The 16,553-nt window shown below is 49.9% G+C and overlaps 8 protein-coding genes across 8 annotated transcripts; 4 read left to right on the forward strand and 4 right to left on the reverse strand.

The window, feature by feature from the left end:
- Positions 1–71: 71 nt before the first annotated feature.
- Positions 72–1,159, reverse strand: N7447_007990 (replication termination factor 2; the record flags this gene model as incomplete). Its single annotated transcript, XM_057232252.1, has 3 exons — positions 72–536; positions 593–1,079; positions 1,140–1,159. 3 exons carry the CDS (start codon positions 1,157–1,159, stop codon positions 72–74), a joined length of 972 nt encoding a protein of 323 aa, XP_057084017.1.
- Positions 1,160–1,323: 164 nt separating this feature from the next.
- Positions 1,324–3,210, forward strand: N7447_007991 (uncharacterized protein; the record flags this gene model as incomplete). Its single annotated transcript, XM_057232253.1, has 3 exons — positions 1,324–1,423; positions 1,543–2,493; positions 2,561–3,210. 3 exons carry the CDS (start codon positions 1,324–1,326, stop codon positions 3,208–3,210), a joined length of 1,701 nt encoding a protein of 566 aa, XP_057084018.1.
- Positions 3,211–3,641: 431 nt separating this feature from the next.
- N7447_007992 (uncharacterized protein) lies at positions 3,642–3,945 on the forward strand (the record flags this gene model as incomplete). Its single annotated transcript, XM_057232254.1, has 2 exons — positions 3,642–3,747; positions 3,797–3,945. The coding sequence occupies 2 exons, from the start codon at positions 3,642–3,644 to the stop codon at positions 3,943–3,945; spliced, it is 255 nt and encodes an 84-aa protein (XP_057084019.1).
- A 3,309-nt stretch (positions 3,946–7,254) lies between these two features.
- On the reverse strand, positions 7,255–7,449 carry N7447_007993 (uncharacterized protein; the record flags this gene model as incomplete). The annotated part of the gene is made up of 1 exon (XM_057232255.1): positions 7,255–7,449. One exon carries the CDS (start codon positions 7,447–7,449, stop codon positions 7,255–7,257), a length of 195 nt encoding a protein of 64 aa, XP_057084020.1.
- Positions 7,450–9,120: 1,671 nt separating this feature from the next.
- Positions 9,121–10,099, forward strand: N7447_007994 (uncharacterized protein; the record flags this gene model as incomplete). The annotated part of the gene is given in 2 exon segments (XM_057232256.1): positions 9,121–9,168; positions 9,185–10,099. 2 exon segments carry the CDS (start codon positions 9,121–9,123, stop codon positions 10,097–10,099), a joined length of 963 nt encoding a protein of 320 aa, XP_057084021.1.
- Positions 10,100–10,290: 191 nt separating this feature from the next.
- On the forward strand, positions 10,291–12,548 carry N7447_007995 (putative topoisomerase family protein TRF4; the record flags this gene model as incomplete). Its single annotated transcript, XM_057232257.1, has 3 exons — positions 10,291–11,060; positions 11,113–11,803; positions 11,859–12,548. 3 exons carry the CDS (start codon positions 10,291–10,293, stop codon positions 12,546–12,548), a joined length of 2,151 nt encoding a protein of 716 aa, XP_057084022.1.
- A 929-nt stretch (positions 12,549–13,477) lies between these two features.
- N7447_007996 (D-arabinose 1-dehydrogenase (NAD(P)(+)) ARA2) lies at positions 13,478–14,896 on the reverse strand (the record flags this gene model as incomplete). Its single annotated transcript, XM_057232258.1, has 1 exon — positions 13,478–14,896. The coding sequence occupies one exon, from the start codon at positions 14,894–14,896 to the stop codon at positions 13,478–13,480; it is 1,419 nt and encodes a 472-aa protein (XP_057084023.1).
- An 808-nt stretch (positions 14,897–15,704) lies between these two features.
- Positions 15,705–16,172, reverse strand: N7447_007997 (import motor complex subunit PAM16; the record flags this gene model as incomplete). Its single annotated transcript, XM_057232259.1, has 2 exons — positions 15,705–16,109; positions 16,170–16,172. The coding sequence occupies 2 exons, from the start codon at positions 16,170–16,172 to the stop codon at positions 15,705–15,707; spliced, it is 408 nt and encodes a 135-aa protein (XP_057084024.1).
- Positions 16,173–16,553: the final 381 nt, after the last annotated feature.

The following is a 16,553-nucleotide window of genomic DNA, read 5'->3' on the forward strand; positions in this document are numbered from 1 at the left end:
TGAAAAGCAAAGGCACTTCCTTCATGCCCAGTGTTTACCTCTGCGCAGCAGAAAGATATAAAACTCTTAGGTCATGATATGGAAAATCCTCTGGTCATGAAATCACGATTCTTGGACCCGCCGTCCTTCTTGGAGAAAAGACTGTCAATATTCTCATTCCGACCCATCATCTTCCGACGCTTGTTCTTCTCATTCTCCTCCGCCAACACACGGGCAGTGAGCGAAGAAGTAGCAGCGTTCTTGATTCCATTGCCAGAAGCAGTAGTAGGCACCGGCGTGGAAGTATTGCTTTGGCTTTTAGAATCTGAGGATTGCTTGGGTACTACCAGATCGGCAGGCTCGATGGGACCGGGTGTATCATTTACACCCTCAGTGGTGGCATTCTTCTTGCGCTTCTTTGAGCCCGGGGCTTTTTTGAGGGAATGCGTGAGGCCTTGTTCAGCAAGTTTATGGCCTCGCTCAATCAGACGTTGCTTGTCTTCTTTTTTGATCGGAAGGATAGGAATCACGTTCTCTTCGGTGTAGGATTCGTTGCACTAGCACACACACATTAGTCGCCGTCATCGCTTTGTATCTACTGCGTGATTCTTACCTGCAAGCACTTATCACCCTTAAGCTGCCGGATAGCCTCATCCGAAAATACATGTCCACACGGCACCAAGTACACAGACTTCACACTCGGGCCCAGCGGCTTTGCGGTGATCGGGCAAATCCAGCCTTCGCGGCGCTCACGGGGCGCGTAAGCACGACCTGATGGGTGCTCGGTGAGCTCGGTATCGATTTCAAACTTCATCTCGACCACATCCCGGAGCGACTTGACTCGCCCGCACAGGATCTCTTCGCAGTCGGCCTTAGAGCTGATGCCCTCGACATCGTCGCCGGGGAGCAGGAACTGCAGTATAGCGTCTTTGTTATAAAGATTCCCGACTGAGTCTGATACAATTGGCCGGGACAGTGACTTGTGTGAGAGCGGACAGGTAGTCCAGCAATGTTCTTGCTGCTCGCGCTGTGTCTCTTTTACTTGCGCCGTGCTCGGGGCGCGAGCAGCCTCGCGGACGAGCTCTCGGCGAGTCGGAATGCTAGAAAGACTTGTGTTAGAAAGTTTGAGTCTGTAGCGCGTCTATAACAGAGCCACTCACCTGCCACCGTCATTACCCATATTTGCGATGTAGTTGATGTAAGATGCTCCCACCACTTCGCCACGATAAAGTTGGAAAGATAGCGGGCTGACTCAGCGGCGATTAGATCCAGCCCGGGCCCGCTATCAACAGCTGGCCAGAAGCTCTCTCCGCACCTCCACAAACAAAGCTCAATGCCTCAAGCATGAGACTCCCTCAGTCGTTATTGTTATTGGCTACCGCTGGGTCGGCAGTCCAGGCTAGTAGTGACAAGCCTGCCCGTCCCCGAGGCTTGGGCCCAGAATGTGAGTATCTGAACCCTTTAGATCTCCACTAGTGTTTCTACACCGGGTTTATGTAGCAGTGATCTATGATAGGTAATTGATCATTTTCTCCTGGGTCTATACTAATGTAGTATTCTTAGTTGTGAAATTCTACCAGGACTCGACGACATTCACCTGTATCTCGAATCCCTCGGTCAAAATCCCCTTCTCGGCCGTCAACGATGACTACTGTGACTGCCCCGACGGAAGCGACGAGCCCGGCACATCTGCCTGCGCCCATATCTCGCGCAATTCGCCACTAACGGTGGCCGACCGGCCCGGGAATAGCGATTTGGACATCGCACTTGCCCTCCCGGGTTTCTACTGCAAAAACAAAGGCCATCGGCCATCATACGTCCCATTCCAGCGTGTCAACGATGGTATTTGTGATTATGAGCAGTGCTGCGATGGTAGCGACGAGTGGGCTCGCGTTGGGGGCACGAAGTGCGAAGACCGATGCAAGGAAATTGGCAAGCAATGGCGGAAGCAGGAGGAGCAGAACCAAAAGTCGATGACTGCTGCCTTGAGAAAGAAGAAGGATCTTCTTGTCGATGCTGGTCGCCAGCAGCAGGAGATTGTGGATCATATCGTTAGGCTAGAGGCCGAGATTCAGGGCGCCGAGGTCAAGGAACAGAACCTCGAGGCTGATCTGAAGCTCGCTCAGGAGCAGGATCGTAAGGTGGTCCGCACTGGAAAGGGTAAAGGCAAAGTCAGTGCACTTTCCAAATTGGCCAAGGCCCGTGTTGATGAGCTACGCAATGCGTTGGTCGATGTGCGTCGCCAACGGGATGAAGCTCTCGAACGGGTGAAGGAGCTTGAGGATATTCTGGCTAAGGTCAAGGTGGAATATAACCCCAACTTCAATGACGAGGGTGTCAAACGTGCGGTCCGTAGCTATGAGGACTACGCTGCTCGTGAACAAGGTACCGAGGGTGCGAATGCTGCCGTGGACCGTGACTTAGACGAGATTTCGAAGGCCGATGGCGAGGACAGTGGTGTTAACTGGGAACACTGGGAAAACGAGGAGGATGGATGCAATGATACAGATCTAGGTAAGTTATTCCTTGGTTTCTTGAGACACTTGGGCACCTAATATAGCTTACTAACGGGCAACTGTAGTGTACAAGCTCGCTGCCTATCTCCCACCATCGCTTGTCAGCTTCATTGAAGACAAAGTGGTTTCTGTCAAGAGCTTCCTTGAAGAAAACGGCATTTTACCCAAGGCCGATGCAGACTCTTCCTCGGAATCCAAGGCCGTGACCCAGGCACGCGACGCCCTCAAGGCCGCGCAAGACACTGTTACAAGTCTCAAGAACAAGCTACGCGACCAGCGTGCCGACCTTGAGCAGGACTATGGCCCTGCCTCCATTTTCCGTGCACTCAAGGGAGTATGTATCTCCCAGGATGCGGGTGAGTACACGTATGAGCATTGCTTCCTTGAGTCGACCAAGCAGAACCAGAGGAAGGGAGGCAGTTCTGTGTCCATGGGCAAGTTCTCTCATGTCGGAACCATGAGCGTGGAAGAAGTTAACGAGGCTGGCGAGGTCATCAATGTCGAGAAGATGATGATTGAGTACGACCGCGGCCAGTCTTGCTGGAATGGACCTAGCCGGTCGACCAAGGTCATTTTGGAGTGTGGTGAGGAGAACAAGATCTTGAAGACAGCAGAAGAAGAGAAGTGCGTGTACTCCATGCTTGTTACCTCGCCGGCTGCATGTGCAGGTGGTGAGGCAAGTGATGCTGTGCCTCGCTCGAAAGACGAGCTGTGAAAGCCAAGTTAGATCTTTTAGATCTGATGTTACATATGTATTGAATATTTACTTTACATGCATCCCATTAGTTGGAATGAATTGCAATTTGAGCGCTTTTGTACATTTCTGTTCTTGTTCCTTGGTGCTAGAGTAAACATTTGTTTCTTGTCGATCTGAGTTCGATACGTATTCTGCGAAAGGCGCCCAGGTGGACTATTCACTTGCATGATCAGGATCAAATCATCTAGCTACATTTACTAGATCATAGAGATGCTACAAGAGATCACAGATAACAATATAACCAGCATATTTATAGCTTATAGCACTTGGCTGAAGGCTAAATCACAAGAACGTATACGAGGTCGAATCTAGACCTATAAAATCAACACCCCATCCACAAGGCTCCAGGCCCTATTGTCCCCAAATCGCAACATGCAATCATCTCGATCATGAACAACCACAATGAGAACACCCGCACCCCCGCTAATTCGACAACAGTGGGAGTCCGGGTCTGGTATGAGGTCTATTGGAGGAAGATGGCGGTGATGGTGGCGTGTGAGCCGGCTTAGTGCTAGAAGGGTAGTTAGTATATACTTCGCTCCAGGCCCACATCCCACTTTAAGCAAAGGTGGCTATAAGACACGGAGTGAGCAAATGACTTACCTTGCAGCTGGCACAAGAGCAGGAGTTGCACTCGCCGGAGCAGCAGTTGCAGGTGCAAGGAGACATGATGAATATAGATGTGGTAGGTAAAGAACCTTGAAAAAGAAGCTTAAGAGTAGTGTTTGGCTTGGATATAAATGGCTTGGATAGAGAAAGAAAAAGTCCAACAAGGGATATGAGGCCAACTTTATACCTCTAAAGCCCAAGACTGCTACTTCATCCCGATCGATAATAGCGCGGCGGATAATTCTATTTCCTTCCATCTATCATGCACCTCCATCCAATCCAAGACGTAGTGACGCCGTCGAGGTGCCCCGTTCACACTCCATCGTATCGCGTGGTCGAGTCAAATGAGCCCGGTCCTGCATCCCACTCAGGGCCCCCGACCCCCATCCCGCCTACCACCTATCATGTCTTCAGCTTATTCTCACGCGCTATGCGCTGTACCATATCTAGGCTGCTCTACCGCTCGCCAATAGAGCGGAGCCTATCGGGCTCTATGATGGGAACTTCTCAAGTCTGGAGCCACTCTCGGGCAAATATGGCGCAAAGACCGGCGAAAGCGTCAGTCCCCGATTCATTTTCTTACGATGTCTAAATGTTATCTCGGTGTTTGCTCGGTACTCTGAGTACAGCATCAGGTTATCAGGTATGGACGGAGTAGATCAGATTACATTGTGCTCGGGCCGGGTTCCTGCGAATAAGATGGTTCGTCTACTGGCTTAGAACTAAGAATCGGGCAGGGTTCGTTTTGTGGAGCAACAGCATACGTTTTTTAACGCTTTTCAGATAGGATCATCTTTGCCTATACTCCGTGGATATGTTTAAATCTCGGCTGGACTTGGATTTCATCATATGATACTGCTATATGAGGTGCTATTATGTGAGTGTATGGTGTATAAAACATCAAATATAGCAAACGTAGGACAACACATAGCAACATTGCAACCCTAGTGTGGTAAGTAAAATCAAGACCTTCCATCATGCCACGATGACGGCCGCGTTTCGGCTACGACGTAGATCTGCATGCCTTATTAGATCCACTTCGGGCCTCTTAGGTATTATCTCATGGGTACAATCATATGTGCAACATGCGTACTAGAGGTGGACTGTAAGTAGGGTATTCAAAAGATGGAGATTGCTCAGCAAAGGCCAGTAATGAAATTTCCCGCGCCTGCAGCGGTTTCGGGTTTGACTATCGCTGTGGCCTGTTAGGCGATGTTTGCCGGATTGGGGACCTTGGGAGGAGGGGTGCTATCCGACCTCATTGGTAGCCTTTGATTACCTGAGATATATGTTTATGTCCACCCGGTGGACCCGTGCCAAGGTGTTTCAACCTTTGTGTTTTTCTTGCTTGCTTTCGGGGTATTTTTCTACTAAAAGTGTACGGGACGCTCTAGCAGTTGCACCTGCATCGTGGGGGCTGTATTAGCCCCCGAGGTTAGTTTGGGGATGGCATTAGGTTATGTCCCTCCACATTGTAGTTGGTGATATCGATTCAGAAACGAACCGGTGTATACTCTATACAAGACGCGAAATCTGATAAAACGGACTATGAAACGCATGTCACTTTGCACAATGGACGTGGCATAGAGACGTATACTACCTACATCATGCGCTTGGGCCTCCATTCTATGCGGGCACAGACTCCTTGGGATCTGACTGAAAGCCAGAAACAAGCCAGCAAGACACCGAGAAAGTGGAGAGGCTGCAGCTTGGAAGCTACCAGAGCATATCACAGACCCTCTCCGAGATGCATCATGCATAATTATGATTGGCTCCGATCCGATACTACTCTTCTCGGACTCGTGCACCATCGGGTCCCGCTTTTTATTTCTTCTTGCATTCGACTCTAGTACCAGGTGTTGGGGTCTACTTTGTTGGAACGTTTGATGTTGGAGGTGAAAATGGCGCATCGACAAAACATAGCTGCAGAATCCGTACTTAGAAGGACGGGAAGGGTATTTCCCCTTCTGGATGCGACGATGAGACGATCACTGAGTGGACTGTGTTGGGTTGACAAGGATGCCTGATATTGGAGCAAACAAGATTCTCGGTGACTCGCTCGCACAGCTCCTTCCTTTTTGAGGGTATGGCTTACTCCCCCAGGCTGGGTGGTTGCATTGATATGGGTGTTTTGGTCTAAGTATGTACCTTGTAGGTATATGTTAGGTGTGTCTACTATTCTCCATATATACCGGATTTTGTACGGCAACTCTTGGCGGTCTCCTTCCGTTCTAGTGCTCGCCCTCTCGCCGCTTTTGCTCACTGAGTAGAACTGAGCACGCCCCCTGCTCAACCTGAGCTGGTCAGCGATCATTGCGTAGTCAATCTGTCCACTTCCTTAGAAAGACGATCTTGGTATAGAGCGAGAGCTTCTTGAAAGAATTTACGATAAGTATCGCGCCACTTTTGATCCTAATAGTCAGAAAGAACTGAAACTTATTGACAGGCGTAAGTACAAAACCGTATAGATATGCCCTCAAACATTGTCAGTCTGAGAGTAATACTCATCTAGCTTTAATCGACCAGCTTCAAGTGCGTTAAGCATATGCTTTTTCCATGGGATACGCTTTCACCGGAGCCGCTTTGCACGACGAAGCATTAGGAATCGTCCCCCGCAGGTTCCTGGCGGTGGCTTCGTAACACATTCTCTATTTTCCCCGATACATTACCTAGATTTAGGAGAACTACGGAGGTAAATATAATAGAGTGTATTTCCTAGATAGACTACGAATCTTCTTTCTTGTTACTGGCTACTTTACAGATCTCTCTATGAAAATTATGGTAACCATCTACGCTCCATACATCTAGCGCTTCTCAAAGCAAGAATGAGCAAGGGTATCAATGAGTGTCAAGAGCAGGGGTGTTTAGGCCGAAGAATAAAAAAAGGCGTGTAGGGAGCCCAGTCTCACATGAGGCTGCATTGATCACGCAGTGTGATGATTGTTTCTCTTCTTAGCCTTGATCGTTTCGGCGTCGTCAATCGCATCCCAGACAGGTTCTGCTAAATCATGCAACAACATTTCCACTGTGAACACAAAATCACCCTCACCTTCTCCTGGCTCATCCAATAGCAGAGTGTGAAATGGTATAGTCAAGGGCTCTCCTTCAATCGTTGGGCTGGAGCCACTCTCCCTCTCGTAATGAGAATTCTCTGAGTCATTCGAGGTGGCGGTGGATCTTTAATGCATCTGTCGATAACATGGCGACCACCTACTGTGATATAGATATTGCGTGGTGATGGTTCGAATGCTGGAGTCCAGGATTTGATTTCAATGGAGTGAGATCCTCTTTTGATGTCGATAGTGATCCCCATTCTCACTTCGCCCTTTAGTCCCTTGATCCACCAAGCGATGTCTCTCTCTAGTTTTAGTGTTATCTCAGAAAAGCCAACTTCTAATGCCACCGTTGGGAATTCTCTCCCGTGGCGGGCTGGCTTCCAGGATCGGTCTGCCTGCTTGTTTCGTTCAGGGTATCCATAAGAGTCGCTCCGCATTTCGCAATCTGTCTGTTAACGTTCATCTCTTGTGCGAGCATCACAATCCTTGCCTCAAATCTGGACGCCGCTTCTTTGTGTAGTTGACTAGGCATTGTTATAATGAGAATTTGAAGTGATGGCGAATAGTCACAGCGACCTGGCAATTGTTCCTCGTTCTCGGCTAGTATCTCTGCCGGAAAGTGTTTCAAGACGATAAAATAATCTTCGACCGAATACGGAGGAAAGAGGCTCTCTATAGCGCACTGTTGGTTATAACAGTAAACGGGCGTACCAGAGGGAAGGTGCGCGAGAAACGTCCCAGCACCTTCTTCTGACACAACGCTCTCGCTTTGATACACACGTGACATGATTCCTAAACGGAGTAGTCGCGAGGATATTTGTATGGCGATCTGTCGGTATCCCTAGTTTTCACCGAGACGAGAAGAGGGGAGAAATTACATAGATCGTGATGTGGGGCCTTGTCATAACCTCGAGGCCATGATGTCATTGGTGCCTTTCCAATTTTCGAGCTATGTGGTATCAATTCATAGTATTCGGTCTCAGACGAAATTCTCAAACAATTTTGACTGTTTGTTGGTGTCGTTGGCCATGAATGCATGGTGGCTCCCGAAGACTCCATGACTACTCCATGACCGCATCCAGCTATGCACTTGGCCAACTTGTTGCAGTGCCACGTTCCAAAATCTCGGCATGTTAGGAGATCCTGTCGGGTTGTCGGGTTGCTGGTGCTTAGTTTCTCAGCAATACCTCCACTAAACAATCACATGACTGCCCTGACCAGATCACTGGGCATAAGCCCATACTGACATTTACTCAGTGAGCCTGAACCTGATCGCCCCCATAAAAGCGGCGGCAGTGTTCGGGTATCTAAGTATGCCGGACAGGCTGTTGAGCTCCTAAGGTCGACCAATACCGATTTGAAAGAGCTAAGTTTTGGATCTGATGCCCACAAGGTACTTGTTCTACAAAAAATAAAAGTGATCGAGCAACCGCATGTCATTCATTATGGCGAGCCCTCCAGGGCCCCTACATATTTTATGACATGACGTGCAGGCCCAAGGAACACAACCGGAAGTTGTCCGACTCAAATATCCTCCGTCTCACTGCGTTCTCAAATCCCTTGAGAATTCAACTCGAATCATTTATTTCTTCTAGATGAATTGAGGGGTCGGGTCAGCCAGAAGTCATCGAAGGAAGAGATATAACACGTACAGGGCAGTTGCAAGAGCCGGCAGGGCACTGGCAAGAGGAGCCGCAGCTGCATCCGTGATCGCCTATAGTGGTCAGCATCGAAAGAAATGGGTGAAATACGATGAACAACCCCGCTATGACCCCGCCATTTCGGAAATCGGGCCAAGGAAAAGCGCAGTTCTTCACTGTAAAGTCACAGATAACAAGATGGAAGTGCTTACTCATTTTGTATGGAGTGGTAAAATAAAACTGGTGAAGCTGGAGTTTGTGTTGGTTGTAAAAAGCGAGGTGGGGAGGAAGGGAGAGGGATGGGCGGGGACCTTATATAGTCGTGACTTTCCGGGAATACTTGGGTCTGAGGGTCAGACTTGAGTGAATTCTGCATTTGTATCTTCCACGTTACACTTCCACTGTGAGCATATTTCTGCTCCCCGCTTACGCCAACGCATTTGTTTCGAGAGCCGCGTTTGTGCTCTATTATTCCAAAGCATGCCTACTTCTATCGCCTGCATATGCGGAAGCGTAGCCTTATCTATCCAGTTGGACTCTGCCGATCAATCCAAACTCCAATTATGCCATTGCAACAGCTGTCGGATGGTGACTGGGCAGTTGTCTTCATCGTATTATGTCCTTCAGCATGAACCGACTCTAGATGGACTCCAGGAATACCAACAGTCCGATCACATTAGCCGTTTTTTCTGTAAGACATGCGGTGCCCACATCTTTGCTCGCTTGCAGCCCAGAGGACAGTTCCTAGTTGCTTCGGGGTTGTTGGCAGCAAAGGACGTTCCCTCCATCCGAGCGGTTGAGCACTGGCAAAGCAGCGATACCGGTGACGGTGGACTCAGTTCATTGCTTCCTGGAACGGAGTCCCCCGCCACAGGCTGCAGATTACATACTTCAACCGGCATGGAGAGCCGTCGCCGAGAAACAGTAAACCCGACAAAATATACATCAACAAGCCAGCATTTGCGGGCACGTTGCCTCTGTGGAGGGGTTGAGTTTTATATCACCAAGCCCGATGCATCGTCCTTAAAGGCATTCTCGCCATGGCCAGATCTCCTGGTTCCATACTACTCCGGGTCTGGAGCGAATCCTGATGATATCAAATGGTGGTTGCGAGATGGTGATACAAAATATATTGCAGGAACCTGTACCTGCAACAGCTGTCGACTGAGCAGTGGGTTTCCAATTCAGACCTGGGCATTTGTGCCCAAGTCCAACATCTTTAATGCAGATGGGTCACCGCTTATGTTTGGTGCAGGTACCATGCGGCGGCATGGGAGTTCACCAGGGGTATACAGAGAATTCTGCAGCTGCTGTGGGGCTACTGCCTTTTGGCATTGTGATGAACGACCACTGCTAATTGATGTGAGTGTGGGCTTGCTCCGGGGAAATGGTGCTAGAGCTGAGGACTGGTTGGAATGGGTAACAAGTCGTGTCAGTTTTGCTGAGATGGCGATACAACATGATTTGATTCAAATTCTAGAGGAGGGCCTCAAGACCCATTCAAAGCAAAGTATAAAGCCAACAGCTGAAGATAATCTATGAATGTCATCTCATATAGTACCATACTGCTCCATGCACATGCCTTCTTTTCAAGTAACACGTGTAGAAGGTGCGACCATGTCCGTCACCGCCTTCCCTCCGCCCAACTTTTTCGGGGATCTTTTTTTTCGCGTCTGATCCGAAGCTTCTTGATCTTTTCTCCACGCGTCTGCATTTTTGCTGCTTAACTGCAGCTGCTTAAAATGCCTCCAATGGCTCCATTCCAGTTCAGAGGAAATTCCAACTATCGTGGTTCGCGTCCTAATCCACGACACGAGTTCACTTTCCGGTACCAGAAACCCGCCACCTCGGACCGACCCTTATTATCCTCGAAGAGGGAAAGCACGCCCGAACGACTTCAGGGCGAGACTGAGACTAAGCCTGGACTCAGATTCGCCGAACTTTCTACTTTGAGCGATAGTGAAGAAGCAGAAATGGACATGTCTGATGACTCCGACGCCGAGCGACCTCGCAAGAGACGTGCATTAGCTCTCGACGGGCCTCAGGAGGCTGTACCTGCTCCTCCTGCTCCGAAATGGTCGAACCCCGATCCGTACACTGCGCTACCTCCTCCAGCTGAAACTACAAACAAAAGGGTGGATGTGGTCAAGCTGATTCGCAAGGCGAGACTTGACGTTGCCGCAAAGACGGACGAAACGGACGCAGTCAAGCAAAACTCAGACTTCATTTCTCTTGGCATGGCATCTGAACCAGAAGTTTCTCAGAGCAACGCTCCCGATAATGCCCCTAAAGGTCCCAAGGCCCAGGACGTTCTAGATTCCGCCATTGCGAGTCGAAAGCGAACCCGCGACGATGAGATCAAAGGGTACTCCCGAAAGACCGGAAAGCCTGCCAGCAGGTTCAACTACGATGGTTCTGTTATCGATCAATGGAAACCACTTTCCCCTGAGACAGGCACGCCTTGGTTCGAAGGCACCCCGGCTTCCTTGCACGTGGGAACCCAGTCAGTACTATCCCTTCGTAGCCTTCCCGATTCTATCTAACATTTAAGCCAGGCTGCATAATGAGATTCTCAGCTTCTATCACTGGGCCAAGCCACAGGAATTCGAACATATCGTCCGTGCAGACCTTGTCAATCGATTGGAGACTGCATTCCAACAACGATACCATAACGTTTCAATCCGGGCCTTTGGTTCTTTTGCCTCGGGGCTCTATCTCCCCACGGCTGATATTGATTTGGTGCTGCTCTCTCACACATTTTTGCGCACGGGAATCCGAACATTTGGAGAGAGGAAGGGTCAGATCTACGCGTTTTCGGCTTTCCTCAAGAGCACGAATCTTGCTGTTCCTAACTCGATCGAGTGCATTGCCTCCGCCCGGGTCCCAATTCTCAAGTACGTGGACAAGCTGACTGGATTGCGAGTGGATTTGTCTTTCGACAACGACAGTGGCTTGGTCGCCAACGAGACATTCCAGAAATGGAAAACTCAGTATCCGATGATGCCGGTTATCCTGGCCGTGATTAAGCAGTTCTTGTTGATCCGTGGCCTCAACGAAGTCCCAACAGGTGGCATAGGAGGTTTCTCCATCACTTGCTTGGTCACAAGTATTCTCCAGCATCTGCCCCAAGGGCATATGCAGCCAAACCTAGCAACAATCCTGGTGGAATTTTTCAATTTCTACGGGAAGGAATTCTGCTATGATAGGCTGGCAGTTCGGATGGATCCTCCAGGCTATTTCAACAAGGTGGGTGGATTTTGGCTTGCCTTCTGTCGACTAGTCAGCTAATCATGTCAAACAGGGCTATTACTTCGGCAACCCCGATCGTCTCACTATCGAAGATCCCAACAACCGAGACAACGATATCTCAGGCGGCACTAAGGAAATTGGGTTGATCTTCCGAGCCTTTTCTAATGCCCATACTACCCTAAGGAATCGCATGGAATATCTTGCACTTGTCCAGGGGTCGAACAAGAGCATTCTTGAACCCATCATTGCAGCGAACTTTGATGAATATATCGAGCAACGCTTTCAACTCCGTCAGGTGTTCATGACAGAAGAGAGGTTTGCTCGTTACAGGGAGGCTCCACCTCCGCCTCCGCCGCCGGGATCCCCTCCTACTAACGAATCCTCCCCGCCTCCTCCCCCTCCTGTCGACGGAGCCTGCTCTCCCGTGTCAGCGGCCGCAGCTCGCAAGCCTGCCAAAAAGCCCAAAGGAAAGTCGAAGGGCACAAAATCGGAGCCAGAAGATATTTCTTCCGATGAAGCGCCCGAATCCGAAGCCAAGTCTGCCAAAGCTCGCAAGGGTGAGACAAGACGTCAGTTATGTCAGGAGCGTGCTGCCAGGCTTAAACGACTGAGGCCCGACCTCACGAAACTCCCCAACACCCTCAGCCTCCGCCAAGCTCGCCGCCATGCAGGTTACGAAACCGATGAGCAGATGAATGCGGATTTGGACCGAAGAGAGCAGAAACTTCTCGCCTCGGCATAAACTCAAGTCCCCATCTCACGCCCGCAACGACTTTCTTTTGGTTTCTGTTTGTATGCTTTATTTTGTACGATGATACCCCTTACTTCGAATGGTTTGGTGATTTGCACGGGGAAGAAAGGAGGGATGTGTGCAATGACGGTTTGGTGGGGGTCGGTGATATCTTCGCATGTGCTTCTGCAAAACTGTATGCTTCTCCTCTCGATGGCGAGAGGCGCAGCGAATGACTGGTGGAAAATCGAGAATGAGCAGCATTCTTTGAGCTTGAGACGAAAAAAGTACTTACTATTTAGGATTCTCTCCCGGACTTCGACTTCGCCAGGATCTGTTAACTTGTCCCTCGGTTACAATTGATTAGGGGTGTCTGAATATTGGAGCCAGTTTTCGATCTTCATTGAGATCTTGGTTCAATATGAACAAGCCGCGACAATTTCAAACCTTGGATGATCTTGTTTTCACCTGTTCGAGTCGATTCGGCGCCTCAACGTCTAATGCCTTCTCGGTTTCCCCTGGACGAGCACCTAGTTCTTGCAGTTCTTTGGTCCCAACATGGGACACTGTTAGTGATTTCAATGGAACCCCCCGATGATCATGGATTCGCGCCCAACGTGGATCTATGTTTGTTGGCGTTTATCGTTCTTGCTTTTCCGTTTTCCCTCTCCTTCACATGCCTCCCTTCTCACCCAGAGAGCGCTACATGCGACATCTGGGAGAGGATTGGGGCATCAGGAGCTACCGGGCTTGGGAGTCCACGCCGAACTTGCCTTTCTTCGGAAGATGAGCGCATCTCTACGTGGTGCCGAGTCCCAAGGTTCTTACCTACAACTCTTCGTCTAACCCAGATCCATGGAATTACATATAGGAAGTATGAGAAAACATTGGAGATACCAGGACTATGTATCTCGATACAGTCATGAAGTCCTATCTTAATCCTATGCAAGCTGCTTTTCCACATCTGACGGTGGTGTAAGCATAGGATCCTCCTTAATAGCTGTATCAGATATAGTGAGATGAGGCTTCCGTCCTGTTCTCTCCTCGGCCTCGATCCTCTGCAAAGCAGCAACATGCTCCTCAGATAACGAATTCACAAAGTCTGGTGACGGACTGGGCCAGACATAATCAACCCACTCTGTACCTAAGACATCCTGAATCTCTCGTGCCAGCTGCAAGATATGAACTCCGCGCGTATGAGACCAGGCACGGTCCGTGATAAGGCCCTCCTGGGGTGTAGGGATACTCCCCACCATGGGAACATCGCCCATGGGGACATCCAGGCTAGGAGTCCACGGTCCAGGCGATTTCAATTTAGTATCGAAATACGAGGCGTCGTCATCCTCATTCCAATTCTCCAGTCCATCAACGATACTGTGCCACACGCGCAAAGTCTCATCTAGCTCAGCGACATTACTGACGCCCATAACACTGACACCAAGCCTCCTTCCCGTGCCCATGCTAGCCACAGACAAAAACCCAGGATCAGCATCCGGAGCACGAGCAAGCGGCGCACCGAGACCGCCAGCCCGCGCACCAACACGCAGCCACGCCTCCAGCGCAAACCGAATCGCAACAACCTCAAGCTTTTCTCCATGTCGCGAAGCACAATCCGAAGCACCACGAATAGCAGTCCGCAACGCATTAGGAGCGGGATGGAAATCGCCCATCGAGCCAATCGGCACGCCGTCACGACGAAGCAATCCCATACCCAGCGGCGACGCGTTAGGAACAATATCAACACCCGCAGCAATCAACCTGGGCAGAGCGTGCGAGTGCAGTCGCGTATTCTGCAAAGTGAAGTTGGCATACGACATAACGATATCGAGCGGCTCGCCCGTCTCGCGGAGGATCGTCTCCGCCAGATCGCTGAGCACGTCGACAGGGTATCCCGAGATACCGACGTAGCGTAGCACGCCTTCTTCATCGCGCAGACGACGCAGCTCCCGTACTGCCGTGACGACTTCTGCAGCTGCCATGAACTCCACGTCGTGGCAGTACACTACGTCCAGATAGTCTGTATGTAGGCGTTGCAGACTGCGTTGCACGCTGTATCTGATCCATTGCGGCGAGTAGTCGAATGATGAGCCGGCTATGCGGCCAACTTTCGTGAGGAGGTGGTATGTCTCCCGTGGGAAGTTTGTTTGCACGGTTTCTGTTGCGAGGGCGCGGCCGAGGAGTTCTTCTGCGGGGCCGTAGTAAGGGGATGTGTCGAAGGCACGGATGCCGCGTGACAGTGCGCGCTGTACGAGTTCCGTTGTTGGGAGGGCGTATGGGTCTGCGTTATATTGGGAGTTGAATGTTGCGGTGCCCATTATTAGCGGCGGCAGGGCCGCGGACAGTGGGGTGGAGGGGCGCATAGCGTTTGGGAGGTCAATGTTGTCAATGCTCAAGAGTGGGCTATGGGGTATGTATCTCTGATGGATTGGTCAATTGGTAAAGAGTCTTTTCAAATGGTAAGTGTAGTGCCAATATTTCTCCGAAAAAAAAAAAACAGAACCCCCCGGGCTCCGCTTCTGATTGCGCCATGGCGGGGGATTGTGTCCAGATCGGGACATGTGGCCACAATCCGATCGGCTTTGTGTTACATCTTGCAGGTTTTCAGTGGCGTGGTTTGAATGGCCCTGATAGTACCTTGGAAGTAGGTAAACGTGAAGATGTTCCTGAGGCGGCGGTGGCAAAAAAAAAAAAAAAAAGTCAAGCGCGGGCTCCGAGTATGTACAATATGTACGCTGAGAAGAATACACGGTAAATAAGTCTAGATCGGACATTACACAAGTTAATGCAAGTATATAGCTATTGTACATGAATCCTTTCCGGGTGAGAGTGGAGAAGGGGGTCAAACGCGCATCACAGATGATATACACAACCGAAAGGTCGATGAGAAGGTCGGAAATGGAGGCAACTTCCACTTCCGACAGGAGATGATGCCCAAGAGGAGATTCAAGGGCCATCTTAAAATATCAGAGAGAAAGACCCCAGTCTAGAAAATCAAGGCGTCTTTCTCCAACAACCCAAACGCCATGCTATGCCAAAACAAGAAAGACGAGCAGATCGAAAACAAAGAAGCCGGTTGGAGTCGGGAGGCTTCTGTCGCAGGAAGCGTAGATGTGCTCGTAGGAACACCGGAAGGCCTGGACAACCGGAGAACCGCACTTATTGTCGAATTCATTTATCCTTGTAGACCTTGGGGTTCCAGCCTTCCTTCAGTTCCTTGTCGATCGCAGATTTGCGCTCGATCTCGCGGAACTCCATTTCCAGGCGCTCCCGTGCACGCAGAATCTTGCTTTGCAAGTAGAAACTGCCGCCGGTTTCGGGGTTGTTGGTGTCGAACAGTTTCTTGAATCGGGCCATGACGTGTTCGAGGTCGTGTTCGCCGGACGCCGGGGGCTTGACGTTCAGGATTTTGCAGGCTTCATCGACGGTTACACTCGAGGTGGAGGTGGACTTTCCGGCTGCCTTTTGCTGGCCAGCGTATTTGCCGGACGCCTGGGCTTGCTTGTAGGCTTCGGCGAAGGCGCGGCCGAAGACCCGGGCTCCGGTCACGACGACTTGAGAGACGATGCGATGAGCCTAGGAGATTATTAGTTTTAATTTTGGGAGTGAAAAGAATAAAGAAATCAATAAACATACCATTGAGAATGTGCCGTAGAGGAGGCGATCACGATGTAATAGGTTGGAGGAAGAAAGAAGAGAAGGGGAAAATTTCGGCTGCGGGTTTTAGCGTCGGGAGCTCCAGGCACGAGTATAGAGAACAGTTAAGTATAGGTAGCAAGGTCATTCTAATTTGAGATTCAAGACTTAATTATTCAGTGCTTAGTCCTGTCATCCTATATCATCTATTCTCAAATATTAACAAAACAATTAGAACAATTAGAACAATTAAAACAAATAATATCACCCTTCACCATATACCGAGAGTCACATGTCCAGAACTTCGATCTCCCCGCAGATCTTCTTGAACCGAAACATAACGAACGATATAAAATCCTCGCTCCCTCACTCATCCCAGGGGAT

Source organism: Penicillium robsamsonii (assembly GCF_028829455.1).
Source record: "Penicillium robsamsonii strain IBT 29466 chromosome Unknown utg000004l_segment0_segment0, whole genome shotgun sequence".
Classification (NCBI taxonomy): Eukaryota; Fungi; Ascomycota; class Eurotiomycetes; order Eurotiales; family Aspergillaceae; genus Penicillium; species Penicillium robsamsonii.